The sequence below is a fragment of the Convolutriloba macropyga genome, chromosome 4, assembly GCF_964194025.1.
Source record: "Convolutriloba macropyga chromosome 4, txConMacr16.3, whole genome shotgun sequence".
NCBI classification, from domain to species: Eukaryota; Metazoa; Xenacoelomorpha; order Acoela; family Convolutidae; genus Convolutriloba; species Convolutriloba macropyga.
In genome coordinates, this window is record NC_134471.1 from 35,456,516 (window position 1) to 35,476,532 (window position 20,017).

General features: G+C 42.7%; 1 protein-coding gene across 1 annotated transcript in view; it reads right to left on the reverse strand.

Annotated features, from left to right (window-relative positions):
* The window catches only part of LOC142337640 (uncharacterized), a 173,572-nt gene that overhangs the window by 12,164 nt on the left and 141,391 nt on the right, over window positions 1-20,017 (reverse strand). Inside the window, exons 7-8 of the mRNA XM_075387024.1 lie at window positions 1,475-1,609; window positions 547-789 (exon numbers count right to left, since the gene is read on the reverse strand). Coding sequence (XP_075243139.1) covers window positions 547-789; window positions 1,475-1,609 — 378 coding nt within the window. The remainder of the gene's footprint in view (window positions 1-546; window positions 790-1,474; window positions 1,610-20,017) is intronic.

Genomic DNA, 20,017 nt, shown 5'->3' on the forward strand with positions numbered 1-20,017 from the left:
AAAAGCGTTACAAAGTAAAGTGGCACATTTTCTCAGTGGCAAAAAGACGAATAGAATAGTCAATTAAAATGCATAGTATTCTGCTGAATTAGGTTACTGGTCGTTCAATAAATTAACCGATAAAGGAGTATAGGTCTACATAGAGCAAGAGCACTTCAGAGTTTTGGTTTGGTGTGTTCTTGTGAGACGGTTATAATTTTGGGTTTCCTCAATTTAAATGCCACACAATGTGGAGAAATGTTTCACCAGATTCCACACCCGTCAGGGTCAAAATTGATTAAAGATCATTTTAGAGGATTGAAGGATTGAGATGCTCATATCTATGTTGCCTTATTGGACCTCATTTTGAGTACATTACTCGAATAGTTTTCAAATTTAGCGTTTTCCCATAACAGCTCCCACGAGATTATAGCATTTATAATTGTTTATTTACAGTGGTAATAGGGGGCTGGAGGTTTGAAACTGCTAAGATGAGGGGGGGGGGGGGGTTCAATGGGGAAGACTTGAAGTTTGTTTCACTTCAAAGAGATTTGAGAAACAACTTACCCCGGACAAACCCCAGGCATGAGAGAAATGTCGACACATTGTCTGTTCAGGCAGAATTTGTCAGTGTCACACAAAGTACCATCGCGGACATAAGCTAGATCCAGTGTCGTATCAGTAGAGAGAGAAATGGCGCTATAGGATACACACTTTAAGCCGCCACTAAAGCTGATAGAATAGGATGTGCCTGAATATTTTGGTAATGGTGAAGTAGAGAACTCTATATCACACTGTAACTTACCACATCTGAAAAATAAAACGAATACTGCAATCTTGTTAAACATCGTTTTCTCCATAATGTAAATAGAGCACACGAAATATCTACAAACAGCACCAACGCAACAGTAGCCTATGAAGAGCATCGAGTACAGCTCATACGCGTCAAAACTCTCGTGACCCACTTGAAGGTATCACATAAATTTTTAGTGAAAAATGTTTTTCTTTGAATTAGATTGTGGATAAATGCAATAAAAACACATTATTTACAACAGAGAGAAATGAATCCAGAATTACCACTCAGGTCGAAGTGCGCGACCCAAGCCAAACCCTGATCAGACCAACTTGAGCCTCGCACGGGGGGTAAACCGCGACCACTCCACAGATTCTGAATGGGGTCAACAACGACCTTGCAGACTCCGGATGGTGTCCTGAACAGACTTTCCAGACCATAGGTAGTGCCCTGATCAGACCGTGCAGAGTCTGGATGAGGCCCTGATCAGACTTTCCAGATCATAGGTAGTGCCCTGATCAGACCGTGCAGAGTCTGGATGAGGCCCTGATCAGACAGGCCGTGTTTGCGTGCGTGTACGTGTTTGCGTGCGTTTGGGGCGTGTGTGCGTGTGTGTTGGCGTGTGTATGTGTGTATTTGTGTGTGTGTGTGTGTGTGTGTGTGGATGAGGCCGGTGTTGGTGTATGTTAATCTGTTGCTAACCGTTGATTTTCTGTTTCGCAGGCTGTGTAGTTCTGTAGCAACATTGAGCCACAGTTACCCGCCAAGTTTCCATTCGTATTCAGATTCCAGCAGCGTGAATTGATATCTGTGTTCAGTCCATTGGGTTGGAATATTCTAAAGACAGTATTTACTTTAGTTCCTAAAAAATTAGGGGCAGGAGAAAATTATTGCACAGTTTTTGCTTAGTGCGCTTAAAACGTTCATATCATGAACGATCAGGTCTGAAACTTAGTATCGATCTTGCATAATTTCAACGTTTCCATCACATATGTCTGTCTTCAATTGCCTAGGCCCTCTCCCCCCGCCCCCACCCCAACGGAAAGTCAAAAGCAAAATTATGTAAGGTCAACACTAAATTCAACGCAAAATTATATAAGATCCCCCCACGGAAATTCACAAGCAAAATTATGTAAGGTCAACACTAAATTCAACGCAAAATATGTAAGATTGGCGTTGAATGCGTTAAAATTATTTAAGATCTACGCTAAATCCAATGCAAAATATGTAAGACCTACGCAAAATTCAACGAAAAATATGTAAGATCTACTCTAAATTCAACAAAAAAAATATGAAAGATTGACATTGAACGCGTTGAATTGATGTAAGATCTCCCGGGTCGAGGTTTGACGGTGAATTTTCGTAAGAAATGCGGTGAAATGCGGTGAAAAAAAAAATTTTCACCGCGTATTTCTTACATCTTTTTGCGGTGAAAGCGGTGAATCGCGGTGAATTATTTATTTTCACCGCGTAATCAGTATTCTTACAAAAAAGAATCGTGCCCACACGGGCTCGAACATCTGACCTCCTCCATGCCTTCCACTGCTTAGTCCACTGCGCCAAATTTACATCTTTTAAATTTCTTGTGAATTTAAATCAGATTGAGTAAACTTTGTAAATCCTATGCGGTGAATTTTTGTAAGAAATGCGGTGAATTTCGCGGTGAATTTTTGTAAGAAATGCGGTGAAATGTGGTGAATTATTTTTTTTCACCGCATTCACCGCTTTCACCGCATTTCTTACATTATTTTGCCACAAAAGATGATGCGGTGAATTTTTGTAAGAAATGCGGTGAATTTTGCGGTGAATTCTTGTAAGAAATGCGGTGAAATGCGGTGAAATATTTATTTTCACCGCATTCACCGGAATCACCGCATTTCTTACAAAAATTCACCGCATCCACTGCATTTCTTACAAAAAATTACCCTAAAACCTCGACCCGGGCTACGCTCAAGCGTTCATCTTACATAAATTCAATGCATTCAACACTAATTTTGCGTTTTTAGCGTTGACACCTCAGCCCGGGCTCTATCTCTGGACCCCAGGGCCCCTACTTCTTAAAATCCCATCCCTTTTTGCTTAAGCTGGCCATCCGCTGAAAATAATTGATTGCAATAAATTATAATGTGTGAAATAATAATCTTTTTGATCGATTAAAGTTGCACTATAAGACACTGAAAATGAATTCAATCGATTATAACGAACTTTTCAATTGAAAAGTATAATCAATTCCCATGTTTTTTAATAATATCAGCAACTTCGATTAACTAACTAAAATCTAGTAATCGTAGTTTTGTATATTTTATAGTGGCGAAAGTTGTGCTCAGTTAAAAAAAAGGTTAACCTTGATTGAACCACCTTTAACTAGGGTTACATTATCCCTAGTGGTGATTTCGGATGCGGACTTTTGCGTGCGTTGATATCAACCATAAAAATGTCAAAAACGTTCAAAAACGGTATTTTCCTAAACAAACTACCAGGAATGATAACCTAAAAACGGTCAAAAGCAATTACTTCAAAGATTTACCGATCAAAAACGATCCAGAACAACCAAAAACAATCATTTCCTCAAACTGCCGATCAAAAACGATCGAAAACAATCAAAAAGAATCATTTCCTGACGAAATAAGGAGCCAGCCTTAGCTCTATAGTCCTTAAGGCTGTAAAAAGATGCCAAATAGGGTCTTCTTTAACTGGTCCGACCACTGCGCTAACAAATTCTAACCAAAAAGTTCATTGGTTACAAACTCAATTCTTTCACAGATAATACATTAAAATTCACGTTCTATACTCTATTTTTCTGATACTAGATTTAGCCACAGGAAAAGCAACCGTGCAAAACTGTTTCACAATGAAGAAAAGAAACTGCACTTTCCAAATTTCAGACAAATGTCACGGATAATGAAATCGAAACTCATTTTTCACCTGACATAACTTATGATGCAAATACCCTCCTGACAACAAGAGGACCAACTATTATTAGAGGATATCAAAAAAGTTTTCCACGTTAAAACCTGAATCCCAGACAAAGTCAATCCTCTAATAAACACAGCTTGCAGTTAAAAAACCAATAATTTATCCACCACTTTTCTTTCAATAGTAAAAAAAACTCTTCAAATGGGCAGAAGAGCATTCAATCTTATCTCATAGAAAATTTACGTCAACAATTAACCAAAGGTACAATACTAATTGTACGAGATCCTTTCGCCTGTCTCCTTACTTACTTTAGATACCATTCCCCTTCATTGGGATGCATAATTTTTTTTTCTTTTGAAACATGTAAATTATTCAGACTATAACCCTAAGGTTACATATCTACATGCTCTAAAATGTTAAATAAATTAACCAGCATTGTTATTAAAATAATAATCTTCAAATTGTGGATGTTCGTTTTCATAGGTAAAAATAGGATTTGAAGGCTCCTATTTGTCTATTAACGGGTACTTTCTTGTGTTGATCGAGCAAAAACTCGGTTAAAACATTTTTAAAGCAAGTTTTACTGTTTAAAATTCCTATTGATGAGGGCAAATTGTTCCATTTTTGAACGCTTATCAAGATTAAAGATTTGTTACTCCACTTCGCTTTCGTTTTTTTTCATAAAAATTTGATTTGTTCTCTTGTTCTGTCTAGCGTTATGGTGACTAGTAAACATTTTAAAATTTTCGGAAGTTTCCCATTGTCTTACATCTGTTTGTAGCTTTATTAGGCTAACTTTTGAGATAAACAATTCGGCTTGCAGGATACGATCCTTAATGAGAAGATCAAAGGAGTGTTCAAATTTTTGACGAAAAAAAAACAAATTTTTATTCCCCAGTTAATTTGCTTCTTTAGGCGGTTTATGTTTTTCACTGTAAGACTTTGAAAGAATACTCCCCTGAAAGAAAGATGAGAGAGTACAACAGACTTGAAAACATCAATTCTTACTTTCAAAGGCATTTGATTTCTTACGAGATAAAAAGAACAAATTGCATTAGCCATTTTGCTTAAAACTGAGTTCAGGTGATTTTCAAAGGTTAGGTTAGAACAAATTTGTACTCCCAGATAACGACATGCATGAGCTGGTTTGATATCTTCGCCTTTAAACGAAAACTCTGGATCCGAATTAGTATGAATTGTAAAGAATAACATCTCTGTTTTATCGGCATTTAAAGTGAGTTGATTCTCTGTCAGGTATTTGTCTGTTTGTTCTAATATTTATTCAATTTTTTGTGGAATATTTTAATTACGTTCACATTTGCATATAATACTTGTGTCGTCCGCAAATTGAACAACATAGTTTTCACCTTCCAGTTTTTCAGAAAAATCGTTGACAAATAACAGAAAAATAAGAGGTGCTTACACAGTTCCTTGTGGAACACCATGATTAATAATTATTTTATCTGATAAGTCAATACCCAGTTTTACGCATCGTGTTCGATTTTCGAAAAAAGATTTGAGAAGTAAAATTGTTGATTGAGAAAGGTTGAAATTTTCAGCTTTCTTGAGAAAGATCTCATGTGAAATTGAATTGAAAGCTTTTGCAAGATCTAAGAACACAGCACCCGTGTCGTTGTTATCTTCCATATTTCTTTTTATTTCTTCAATAGAGTAAAGCACAGCATCAGTATATAATTTTCGAGATTGGCAACCGAATTATTTTTTGTTCAGGAGCGCAATTTTTTCAAGATATTCTACTAACTGATTAAATAAAAGTCTTTCAAAAAGTTTTGCAAAAATTGGTGTTACAGAAATTGGACGCTAATTAGTTAAAACAGAAAGATCTCCTTTCTTGGAAATTGTTGTGATGTGTGCAATCTTAAGAAATGTTGAAAAAACTTTCTCTTGAATACAATCGTTGAATATAATCTGAAGATGTGTCCCAATAGCATATTTTCCAGATTTCAATTACCAAGAATTGATTTTTCTCGGCCCTGGTGCTTTGTTGTTGTCTAGATTGTCAATAACTTTATAGATTTCCCTCAAAGTAAAAGGTCTAAAGTTAAACTCTTGAAATTTTTGCTCTATTTTTTTGACGTTCTATGGAACAATCTGCCCTCTGTAGACGCCAATGTCGCTGAAAACTCTGTTAAAAGCGTTAAATATTGTTTTTCGTTTTTTTAACCATTTTCATCAATTTCAGTGATGTTTGGACTGTTGTTTTTCTTTCCAATTTTTTTAAATGAATTTCCATTTCTCTTTTGAGGTTTCAATTTTCTTAAAAAAATCCTCTGAAAATTGATTTTGTGCTTCTTTTAACTTTCGATTTACAAGGTTGCGACACTTTTCAAATGACACAAATGATTCAGCACTTTGTGTCAATTTAAAGTAATTGCCCCCTCTTATAGTAAATGTGAACAGGACTCTAGGCTACAATAGACAAATTACCGTAGCATTGAACATTTTTCCAGATGACCATGGGCAACCAATTACCTCAAAAATGTAGAATTTACATTACCGCTATACTAGATTAAAAAAACAGCAGAAGATAACTCAGTTCAAAATTAAGTTGTCAAAAACGTTATTTTTTTCTCTACGAATTTTTCTCAGATTTTTCTAAGAATATTAAAGAGGTACTACCCACATCACAATGGGCACACAACAAATCGACATTCACAGTCAAAAATTGCAATCATTCACTTTAACTTTTTACGATTCAAACACAAAAAATAGCATTCTTGGAACAACAATTCTAGAAGGATATGCGGATTTAATCATTCTTATTAATCTTTCACTTTTCAAACACAAAATTTAATCTTCTAGGAACACCATTTCTAGAAAGATGTGCGAACTGAATACAAAGTTCAGAGAACAAACTGCTCATTAAACAAAAGCAAAATAAAGTTACAGAATTTATGGACGCATGCTTTTCAAAGTATTTGAGTCTTGAATCCAAAGAAACATCAAAAATTATTTATTGACTAAAACCAGACATAAAACAAACTTATAAATTCCAATTCATCAAAAAAGTTCCAAAAACTTCAACGCCTTTTCTTTCACAATTAAACGAACAAGAAAATTCCTTAAAATGGCTATTTTTTCAAGATATTCTACTAACTGATTAAATAAAAGTCTTTCAAAAACTTTTGCAAAAATTGGTGTTACAGAAATTGGACGCTAATTAGTTAAAACAGAAAGATCTCCTTTCTTGGAAATTGGTGTGTTGTGTGCAATCTTAAGAAATGTTGGAAAAACTTTCTCTTGAATACAATCGTTAAATATAATCTGAAGATGTGTCCCAATAGCATATTTTCCAGATTTCAATGACCAAGAATTGATGTTTCTCGGCCCTGGTGCTTTGTTGTTGTCTAGATTGTCAATAACTTTATAGATTTCCCTCAAAGTAAAAGGTCTAAAGTTAAACTTTTGAAATTTTTGCTCTATTTTTTTTGACGTTCAATGGAACAATCTGCCCTCTGTAGACGCCAATGTCGCTGAAAACTCTGTTAAAAGCGTTAAATATTGATTTTTTGTTTTTCGTTTTTTAACCATTTTCATCAATTTCAGTGATGTTTGGACTGTTGTTTTTCTTTCCAATTTTTTTAATGAATTTCCATTTCTCTTTTGAGGTTTCAATTTTCTTAAAAAAATCCTCTGAAAATTGATTTTGTGCTTCTTTTAACTTTCGATTTACAAGGTTGCGACACTTTTCAAATGACACAAATGATTCAGCACTTTGTGTCAATTTAAAGTAATTGAAGTAACGATATTTCTCAGCAACTAAATGTTGAATTTCTTTTGTCACCCAAGGTTTTTCTGAAGTACTCTGTTTTATATTGGGAACTAATTTCTTCTCTGTTGGTGCGTTTTTCTCGAGTATTGTCAAAAAAAATTCTGTTAAACTCTGCAAACATTTCATCGCAGTTTCTTTGTTGATAAACTGTTCTCCAATCTGCACTGTTCTCCAATTTGATTTCTTTTAACAAACTCAACACAAAAACGACACAGCTCAACAAGACGAAGAGTTTAAACAATCGTCGTTTCAAAATCTGAAGCACTTAGCCACAATCCTTTATCCAACATAAGCTCAGGCGCTGAAAGCGTACATAAAACGGCAAAAGAAGAATTAGAAGCATTAAACCGCTTACTAAATGTTTCTTTGAGTACGGTTACAGATAGTTACTTAACAGATCTAGGTAGAGTGAAAGTATTGGCATTTCTTACTTAATTCGTACCTTGTTTTTGACGTAGCTTGTACGTCAGATTCTTAAAACGACAAAACAGATTACTATGGCATTTCCACATTTTTAATGACAAAGCTCCCAGTTTTTAAAAACATTTACGATCCAAAATGATTTTCAAGGACTATGTTTGTATAATGTCCAGCGGAACTTATACAAAAAATACCCTTTGATGCCAACGCAACCAAGCTTAAAATTCATAATGCGGAAAATTATCCATTCACAGTGGCGAAAAATACGGGATAAAAAAACAATCCCTACCAGACGCACAAAATTTAGATGTCATTGTACACAAGCAAGACATGAGAAGGAACCCAAATGATTCAGCAACTATTGAATTTAACTCTGCTCTAGTAGCTTTTCATCTGAAACAATAAACAACATACCATATTTCATGGCATCACATAAAATAACTACGAAAATCATTAGAAATTGGTCAAATAAAAAAGATCTAGCACAAAAATCAAACCAAGAAGAGAAAACTACTAGTTACCAAGATTACAGAGACAATACTCCGTTCATTTTAAAACAAAACCGGTTGTATTAAATAAATCACAAAAAGAAACACAAAGTAATTACCTGACAGCTCAACAAATATTGACTTTTGTAAGACATTCATGCTCGCGATAGAATTAACAGTCAAAAAGGCCCCAGCAGGATAATTCTACAGATGATCTCAATACAAACAGCATTGCCAAGAGTGAAAAAATTTAAGGTGTTCCCATAATTAGTACCCATTTTTAATTAAAAAATCTTTGAGACCATAAAACGTACAGAAAAGACAAAAACTAGAGAAGATTTTTAATTATTATCTTAGCAAAACATGGTCATGACAGCAGGACCAGAAGAGAATGAATCATTTTTTCACGAGGCAAGAATTTTAAAAAGAATCGTCATCAGTCAAACAGCTCTAAATGGCCTCGCACCACAAAGGTACTCTAACTTATCATTAGATAAAAAGAATTGGCCAGCTTTTTGTCGATAAATCTAAAGGAATTTTGATAATCAACAGTCACAAACCCGACCTAGGTTGCCTTAGAGAGCATTACTCGCGCATCAGTAGAACAGATCAAACTTCTAGTTTAAAAAATGGCTCCTAGACAAAGCACCAGACATGAAAAACGCGCCATTGAATGATGCTCTAGTGAAATTTTATGCCTCTCAATTAGCAAGAACCGCACAAAAACGATAGCAAATCACAATACAGTTCGTATTTGAAGCACAACTGCCATTTTCAAAACCATTGAAAAAAATTCATCAAGAAGATATTGCAATAGAAACATATTCACCGACACAACCTAAAAATAAAATTAACTAATCTAACTCCAATAATAATTAGAGCAATCACGGAGGCAACATTATAACAGAAAAGATAAAAGCTATGGCAGAACGTATAGCTTAGGGTATTTTTATAGTACATCACGATCAATTAAACAATCCAACTTTCAAGCTAATATATTTTAAATCTTAAAAAAAATTCATCAAATAACATTATAGGTAAACCACTACCGTTTGCATAACGTTCCTGCAGCAAAAGCAGAGAACTTAAAGACTCCTTTTGTCGTAAAAAACCCAACAGAATTAACTAACAACATCATTCCAAGAACAAGTAGATCAAATACTAATGTCTTTCGGCTGCCAAGCCGATCGTTTTCTCTAGACCCAAGAAACAAAAACAACAAAATATTAAACCTGCCCCTTCTTATAGTAAATGTGAACAGGACTCTAGGCTACAATAGACAAATTACCGCAGCATTGAACATCTTTCCAGATAACCATTGGCAACCAATTGCCTCAAAAATGTAGAATTTACATTACCGCTATACTAGATTAAAAAAACAGCAGAAGATAACTCAGTTCAAAATTAAGTTGTCAAAAACGTTATTTTTTTCTCTACGAATTTTTCTCAGATTTTTCTAAGAATATTAAAGGGGTACTACCCACATCACAATGGGCACACAACAAATCGACATTCACAGTCAAAAATTGCAATCATTCACTTTAACTTTTTACGATTCAAACACAAAAAATAGCATTCTTGGAACAACAATTCTAGAAGGATATGCGGATTTAACCATTCTTATTAATCTTTCAATTTTCAAACACAAAATTTAATCTTCTAGGAACACCATTTCTAGAAAGATGTGCGAACTGAATACAAAGTTCAGAGAACAAACTGCTCATTAAACAAAAGCAATATAAAGTTACAGAATTTATGGACGCATGCTTTTCAAAGTATTTGAGTCATGAATCCAAAGAAACATCAAAAATTATTTATTGACTAAAACCAGACATAAAACAAACTTATAAATTCCAATTCATCAAAAAAGTTCCAAAAACTTCAACGCTTTTTCTTTCACAATTAAACGAACAAGAAAATTCCTTAAAATGGCTATTTTGGAACATGCGAAACTTGCTCAAACAAAATTTGAGCAATTAACTCAACTTTTAATCCAACATCAAAACTGATATGCTACCTCTTACTTTTGATGTTGCAAAAATTAATGCAGAGCTCAATATTCCACTTCAGACAACTGCAAAATTTTAAACGCAACATCGTACATGTATGCCTAAAAAGTCACAGATTTTGATATAACTGCTCTAGTAGAAAATGACTTCAAAACCATAGGCAATACTATTAAAAACCACGTCATTATTCTACAGAAAGCACAGTAATTAAATGTAGTTTTTGAAGGTCGACAATCAAAAACAAGATTGCCTAGAAAAGGTAGTCTGTCCAATACCAATTATGCTAACATAATTCTAATAAACAGTTTTCTCAAAAACCATCATGAATAGTGCATTCAACCAATTACCACTAAAATTTCCTTTGCAACGATTAACAATTTTCGCCATTGCAGGACAACAGTATTGTTTAAAATGCTTTTTAACGGCATATATTTTGAATCCGGCCGTCTACTCATTTTTTTAAATATTATCTTTAAACTATTAATGAAGCCACAAAGCAACTCCCGATAAATCCTTCTTCTTTCCAGTATCAGTAAAAGTCCTGGTCTACCAAATTATAAAAGCTGCAATTATCGTCTTACATCCAAAATTGACGCTTTTCTACAATTTCAACCGTTCATAAACAAAAAAGAAATTCAATAGAAATATATGTTGCCTATTTTATTTCTATCTAAAAGTATATTTTCAGCCTCCAGTTTATTATATGACCGTTTCATCTCAAACTTAGACTGGGCATCGAATCTCTAACAATAATTCGACAAAGTTAAAAGTGAACTTACAGACAAAACCCTCCGTTTGGCTATACCAAACACAAAGAAACATTTTACATTCTATGTGACGCTTCCAACTATGAAAAAGACGCAGCCCTCTTACCAAAAAACCAGTTTCGTAGAATAAAAGTTCATCCACAAATCCATGTCCATTCTCTACAGCTGAACTTAGACACTCCGTAATTTTCCGTGAATTTTCAGCAATCCTTATTGCACTCTCAGAATACGACTTCTCAATACAACTGTCATACAACCCAATTATATTGCGTATCGAATACAAGACACAGAAAAGTAAACCAAAGAATCTGGTTTACATATTTCAAGTCATTCCTATGAAACGTCCTAACCTACATAACTTAAACACAGAAGGAAGAAATCTCTTTCCTATACACTTACCTAGTTGATCTCTAACTCCACGGACAAAAAAGATATGGATCAATTGCTGACGACACTGGGGACCAACTATTCATGAAAATTACTTCAATAGAACATTCAGCAGATTTTCAGCGTCAATCGCATCTCGAAAAAATTCTTAAACCCGGATGGATTCAACAGATGGGAATCTAAATTGCGCATTCTCCATAATCTGCACAAATCTCTGACTGAGAAGACAAGACAATGTTACCTTTTAAAAAAGACATGGTAAACTATTCAAAAGTATATATTCTACAATATTTACTGTTATAATTGAATTTCTCATTCAGTGTTCTCCTGTGTCGGTTAGTCCTTCAGATTTAGGTGTCTTTTTTGCGCGCAGAAATAAAAGCCCTAGCTCTATGGTCCTTTAGGCTGTAAAAAGCAATATTTTAGATTCACACAAGATCAAGTTTTGTCTGGCAGAGTCTCACAAGATAGCCTTCTCGTCTCCAGTACGGTGTATACAAATAAAACAATATACGTATTTACATGAATACATCAAAAAGTAATCTTCAAATGTACTGATGTGCCAAAAAACCAACTTCATTTTAATGTAATTCATTGAATCGAAATACTCAACAAAAAAAGCTTTTTGTGGTCTTCGGTTATTTAACAGCAAATAACGTTTTCGATTTCATCATAGGTCATGTATGAATCTGGATTATCAATCTAGGTATATCTGAATTGAATGACTCGTTAGTATTTATTTGAAAGCAGAAAAACTTCTTTTTTAGGTAAAATTCGCAGTTTTTATAGAATTTACACAATCTCAAATGTGACGTATAAAACATTTAGTGGTGACATAAATCCAATATAACTTAGTCAGCGATAATTTAAATTAATACTTTTGCATGTGCACTCGCTATTTGACTCTCTGCTTTCACTAAAACAACAATTGTGACCTAAAAACATATTTAGAAAATTAGCATGAAAATTTACGCAAATGTGGTTTTTCATTTTACTTGTAATTGAGAATTGATATGTATAAACTATCTTCAGTAACGTAAACTACACATAAGGTTACTCTTATAGAAAGTCTTAGTCCTTCAGTTAGCGCTCAACTTTGAAAGAAAGGTTGTATTTCAGAGTCTTTTTTGGATCACAAAGTGATGCCGGGGAATCGCATACGTTAACCCTAACTTAAAAGATAAATAGAAGGAAAAAGTATGATTCTTGGTTAATCAAACTAGGTTTACAAATGTTGTCTTGGTAATAATACATGGATCATATATGATTTTTCGGTATTCAGATAAGGATCAAATAGGATTTTTTATTGAAGCTAGTTTTAAAACTAGGGTCGTGCTCAGAAATCAGGTGGGGACAGTACGAAATCATACATAATCATTGACTGAAACCGAAAAAACCTCAACTCGCTGGTTTAGTTTCTATAAATATTTCAGAATTTTATGCTAAAAATTCTTTGATTAAAGATACTTACCAAACACACAGCAAATTTATTTTTGAAAAAAATTCAAAATTTGTTGGTTAGTGAGTGACTTAATTATGTGGCTTATGTCAGAAACGGAAACGATATCAACTGTTGGTCAACAAAAACAGTTGCTTTGGGCGGGGTTTGGAGTGAACCTCGAAAGAAATATACTTCTTTTTTTGGATTGTCCTTCGGTTTGTCTTAGATTTTTTACCATCAACATATTTTTGTCCCGAAAATAGCAAAGTACATCCAGTTATTGAATTCAGTTTTATTGCATGCTTTAGAATAGGTATAAGAATTGTTATAGATTCTCGGCCATTAAGATCATTCACCTTAGATGTATAGATTTATGCGTTGTTTTAACATCATTTTCAATTGGACCTAAAAAAAACTATTCGGAGATGTGATGAAGTATATATTAACACACAGAAGCTAAATTTTTCATTTCTTCCGAAGTCTAGTCTTATGACTGTTTAGCTTTGATGGCGGTATTGTAGATTTCTATATATCATTTGCGAGATTTTCCATTTGAAAGGTTTGTTTAGGGCACCAGATATCGTCAAAACACTGACAAATTTTACCGAGCAACCTAAATTAGGGTAAATATCTGAAGGGCTTTGACCGTTCGTAACGCGGGTCGGTATTTCTTAGTAATGCTACAATAATCATATATGATGTCGAACAAATTACATGTAGTTCCCTGTAAGATCCTTGTATATGACTTCAACGAAAACACAAATGAGCTTTTTTATGAAATCAGAGAACTCATAAAAGACCTTTTAACAGTTCGAGGGAGAAGAGCATAAGAAGGCTTAATACGCAACATTTTAAACTTTTTTATTTTGTGTTTGGTAAGATCTTTGCATGACTGCAAGGAATTCAAAACAATCGTACACAAACCTAGAATCGTGTTTCACTTATTACAAATTTAACTAGCGAAATTAAATCATCTCAAGATTAACCGATAATCAATAAAACCACCGAAGAAGAGGCTGCTATCGATGTGATAATTCTTAAGTATATTTTGCCGCCTAAATGTTATAAACTTGATTTCTTCGACAAGTTTGAATCATAATCATAGAAAACAAGCTACACAAAGTTGCGCGTGGCGAAACAAAAGAAATGATTGAATAAAGAAATTGAAACAAGGATCCTCATTTTGAAACAACAAAACCCAAGGAATTGAAGAAGAAAGACGATAACGGCAACTCCCCCGACCGGGACTAGATGGCCATCGACATTTGGTGCTCCGATAACAAACACAAAGAATCGTCAACCCTTCAAGTCTTCACCCCAGATGAGTATGGAACTGGGTGGAATAAGCTAAAACTACTGATGCAGAATTAAGGATAACAGTGCCAAATCGAATCAAATTGGAAATGGGTCAAATGTGAACAAAAGCTGCCTTCCGAAGAACATCAGAGGGGATAGGAGACCGTCAATCTTAGCAGAATTTGTCAACGTTCAGATAAGACTTATTTAATCTTAATTTTGAGCAATGTGCATATTTATAACATTTAACTTCTCGAGGCCTTAGAAAGCTACCCCCCCCCCCTGAAGAGGCTTAATCAACAATTACCAACGGGGTTTGCGTAACTATAACTCAAGATCTTTCCCTTATTTTTCTTGAAAAAAAAGGTTTCAGCGAAGCAATTGTTAAAATTACTAGCATTTTTAAATTGTTATATTACAAAGTTCGCGTCCGGCGAATTATGTTACAAAGTCGACATTATCCGAGCAGCCAGTACGACACCAAAAGTGCCCGCCACGAGCCAGCGCGACCCAGCAGTGCCCGCTACGAGCCAGCACGACCCAGCAGTGCCCGCCACGAGCCAGTACGACCCCAGTAGTGCCCGCCACGAGCTAGCAAGACCAGCAGTGCCCGCCACGAGCCAGCAAAACACCAGCAGTGCCCCCCCACGAGCCAGCACGACCCAGCAGTACCGCCACAAGCTAGTACAACACCAGCAGTGGCCGCCACGAGCCAGCACGACCCAGCAATGCCCGCTACGAGCCAGTACGACCCAGCAGTGCCCGCCACGAGCCAGCACGACCCAGCAGTACCCGCCACGTGCCATCACGACCCAGCAGCGTTACGAGCTAATACAACACCAGCAGTGCCCGCCACGAGCCAGCACGACCCAGCATTGCCCACCACGAGCCAGTACGACCCAGCAGTGCCCGCCACGAGCCAGCACGACCCAGCAGTGCCCGCCACGAGCCAGCATGCCCCCATTAGTGTCCGTCACGAGCCGGCACGACCCCAATATTGCCCGCCACGAGCCAGCACGACCCAGCAGTGCCCGCTACGTGCCAGCACTACCCCAGTAGTGTCCTCCACGAGCCAGCACGACACAGCAGTGCCCGCCACGAGCCAGCACGACCCAGCAGTGCCAGCCAAGAGCCAGCACAACCCCAGCAGTGCCCGCCACGAGCCAACTTTACCCAGCAGTGCCCGCCACGAGCCAGCACGACCCCAGTAGTGCCCGCCACGAGCCAGCAGGATACAGCAGTGCCCGCCACGAGCCATCACGACCCAGCAGTAACCGCCACGAACCAGCACGACCACAGTAGTGTCCACCACGAGCCAGCACAAACCCAGCAGTGCCCGACACGAGCCAGCGCGTCCCAGCAGTGCTCGCCATGAGTCAGTACGACCCAGCAGTGCCCGCCACGAGCCAGCACGACCCAGCAGTGCCCGCCACGAACCAGCACAACCCCAGTAGTGCCTGCCACGAGCCAGCACGACCCAGCAGTGCCCTACACGAGCCAGCACAACCCCAGCAGTGCCCGCCACGAACCAGCACAACGCCAGTAGTGCCCGCCACGAGCGAGTACGACCCAGTAGTGTCCGTCACGAGCCGGCACGACCCCAGTATTGCCCGCCACGAGCCGGCACGACCCAGCAGTGTCCGCTACGAGCCAGTACTACCCCAGTAGTGTCCTCCACGAGCCAGCACGACACAGCAGTGCCCGCCACGAGCCAGCACGACCCAGCAGTGCCTGCCACGAGCCATCACGACCCAGCACTAACCGCCACGAGCCAGCACGACCACAGTAGTGTCCACCACGAGCCAGCGCGATCCAGCAGTGCCCGACACGAGCCAGCGCGTCCCAGCAGTGCCCGCCATGAGTCAGTACGACCCAGCAGTGCCCGCCACGAGACAGCACGACCCAGCAGTGCCCGCCATGAACCAGCACAACCCCAGTAGTGCCTGCCATGAGCCAGCACGACCCAGCAGTGCCCACCACGAGCCAGCACAACCCCAGCAGTGCCCGCCACGAACCAGCACAACCCCAATAGTGCCCGCCACGAGCGAGTACGACCCAGTAGTGTCCGTCACGAGTCGGCACGACCCCAGTATTGCCCGCCACGAGCCAGCACGACCCAGCAGAGTCCGCTACGAGCCAGTACTACCCCAGTAGTGTCCTCCACGAGCCAGCAGGACACAGCAGTGCCCGCCACGAGCCAGCACGACCCAGCAGTGCCCGCCACGAGCCAGCACATCCCCAGCAGTGCCCGCCACGAGCCAACTTGACCCAGCAGTGCCCGCCACGAGCCAGCATGACCCCAGTAGTGCACACCACAAACCAGTACGATCCACCAGTGCCCGATGTGCCAGCACGAACCAGCAGAGCCCGCGACGAGCCAGCGGGATACAGCAGTGCCCGCCACGAGCCATCACGACCCAGCAGTAACCGCCACGAGCCAGCACGACCCCAGTAAGGCCCACCACGAACCAGCACGACCCAGCAGTGCACGCCACGAGCCAGCACAACCCCAGCTGTGCCCGCCACGAGCCAGCACGACCCAGCAGTGCCCACCATGAGCCAGTACGACCCAGCAGTGCCCGCCACGAGCCAGTACGACCCAGCAGTGCCCGCAACGAGCCAGCACGACACAGCAGTGCCGGCCACGAGTCAGCACGACCCAGCAGTGCCCGCCACGAGCCAACTTGACCCAGCAGTGCCCGCCACGAGCCAGCACAACCCCAGCAGTGCCCACCACGAGCCAGCACGACCCAGCAGTGCCCACCATGAGCCAGTAAGACCCAGCAGTGCCCGCCACGAGCCAGCACGGTCCACCAGTGCCCGATGTGCCAGCACGAACCAGTTGAGCCCGCGACGAGCCAGCGGGATACAGAAGTGCCCGCCACGAGCCATCACGACCCAGCAGTAACCGCCACGAGCCAGCACGACCCCAGTAGTGCCCACCACGAACCAGGACGACCCAGCAATGCACGCCACGAGCCAGCACAACCCCAGCAGTACCCGCCACGAGCCAGCACGACCCAGCAGTGCCTGCCATGAGCCAGTACAACCCAGCAGTGCCCGCCACGAGCCAGTACGACCCAGCACTGCCCGCAACGAGCCAGCACGACACAGCAGTGCCGGCCACGAGCCAGCACGACCCAGCAGTGTCCGCCACGAGCCAGCACAAACCCAGCAGTGCCCGCCACGAGCCAACATGACCCAGCAGTGCCCGCCACGAGCCAGCACAACCCCAGTAGCGCCCGCCACGAGCCAGCACGATCCAGCAGTGCCCGATGTGCCAACACGAACCAGCAGCGCCCGCGTCGAGCCAGCGGGATACAGCAGTGCCCGCTACGAGCCTTCACGACCCAGCAGTAACCGCCACGAGCCAGCACGACCACAGTAGTGCACACCACGAGCCAGCACGATCCAACAGTGCCCGCCACGAGCCAGCACAACCCCAGCAGTGCCCGCCACGAGCCAGCACGACCCAGAAGTGCCCACCACGAGCCAGCACAACCCCAGCAGTGACCACCAGGAATCAGCACAACCACAGTAGTGCCCGCCACGAGCAAGTACGTCTCAGTAGTGTCCTCCACGAGCCAGCACGACACAGCAGTGCCCGCCACATGCCAGCACGACCCAGCAGTGCCCGCCACGAGCCAGCACAACCCCAGCAGTGCCCGCCACGAGCCAGCACGACCCAGCAGTGCCCGCCACGAACCAGCACAACCCCAGTAGTGCCTGCCACGAGCCAGCACGACCCAGAAGTGCCCACCACGAGCCAGCACAACCCCAGCAGTGACCACCAGGAATCAGCACAACCACAGTAGTGCCCGCCAAGAGCAAGTACGTCTCAGTAGTGTCCTCCACGAGCCAGCACGACACAGCAGTGCCCGCCATATGCCAGCACGACCCAGCAGTGCCCGCCACGAGCCAGCACAACCCCAGCAGTGCCCGCCACGAGCCAGCACGACACCAGTAGTGCACGCCACGAGCCAGCACGATCCACCGGTGCCCGATGTGCCAGCACGACCCAGCAGCGCCCGCGACGAGCCAGCGCGATACAGCAGTGCTCGCCACGAGCCATCACGACCCAGCGGTAACCGCCACGAACCAGCACAACCCAGCAGTGCACGCCGCGAGCCAGCACAACCCCAGCAGTGCCCGCCACGAGCCAGCACGACCCAGCAGTGCCCGCCATGAGCCAGTACGACCCAGCAGTGCCCGCCGCGAGCCAGTACGACCCAGCAGTGCCCGCCACGAGCCAGCACGACCCAGCAGTGCCCGCCAGGAACCAGCACAACCCTGGTAGTGCCTGCTACGAGCCAGCACGACCCAGCAGTGCCCACCACAAGCCAGAACGACCCAGCAGTGCCCGCCACGAACCAGCAAAACCACAGTAGTGCCCGTCACGAGCCAACTTGACCTAGCAGTGCACGCCACGAGCCAGCAAGACCCCAGTAGTGCACGCCACGAGACAGCACGATCCACCAGTGACCGATGTGCCATCACAACCCAGCAGCGCCCGCGACGAGCCATCGGGATGCAGCAGTGCCCGCCACGAGCCATCACGACCCAGCAATAACCGCCACGAACCAGCACAACCCAGCAGTGCACGCCACGAGCCAGCACAACCTCAGCAGTGCCCGCCACGAGCCAGCACGACTCAGAAGTGCCCGCCACGAGCCAGTTCGACCCAGCAGTGCCCGCCACGAGCCAGCACGACCTAGCAGTGCCTGTCACGAACCAGCACAACCACAGCAGTGCCCGCCACCAGCGAGTACGACCCAGTAGTGTCCGTCACGAGGCGGCACGACCCCAGTATTGCCCGCCACAAGCCAGCACGACCCAGCAGTGTCCGCTACGAGCCAGCACTACCCCAGTAGTGTCCTCCACGAGCCAGAACGACACAGCAGTGCCCGCCACGAGCCAGCAAAACCCCAGTAGTGCACGCCACGAGCCAGCACAATCCACCAGTGCCCGATGGGCCAGCACGACCCAGCAGCGCCCGCGACGAGCCAGTGGGATACAGCAGTGCCCGCCAGGAGCCATCACGACCCAGCAGTAACCGCCACGAACCAGCAGAACCCAGCAGTGCACGCCACGAGCCAGCACAACCCCAGCAGTGCCCGCCACGAGCCAGCACGACCCAGAAGTGCCCGCCACGAGCCAGTACGACCCAGCAGTGCCCGCCACGAGCCAGCACAACCCCAGCAGTGCCCGCCACGAGCCAGCACGACCCAGAAGTGCCCGCCACGAGCCAGTACGACCCAGCAGTGCCCGCCACGAGCCAGCACGACCCAGCAGTGCCCGCCACGAGCCAGCACAAACCCAGCAGTGCCCGCCACGAGCCAGCACGACCCCGAAGTGCCCGCCACGAGCCAGTACGACCCAGCAGTGCCCACCACGAGCCAGCACGACCCAGCAGTGCCCGTCACGAACCAGCACAACCACAGTAGTGCCCGCCACCAGCGAGTACGACCCAGTAGTGTCCGTCACGAGGCGGCACGACCCCAGTATTGCCCGCCACAAGCCAGCACGACTCAGCAGTGTCCGCTACGAGCCAGCACTACCCCAATAGTGTCCTCCACGAGCCAGCACGACACAGCAGTGCCCGCCACGAGCCAGCAAAACCCCAGTAGTGCACGCCATGAGCCAGCACAATCCACCAGTGCCCGATGGGCCGGCACGACCTAGCAGCGCCCGCGACGAGCCAGTGGGATACAGCAGTGCCCGCCACGAG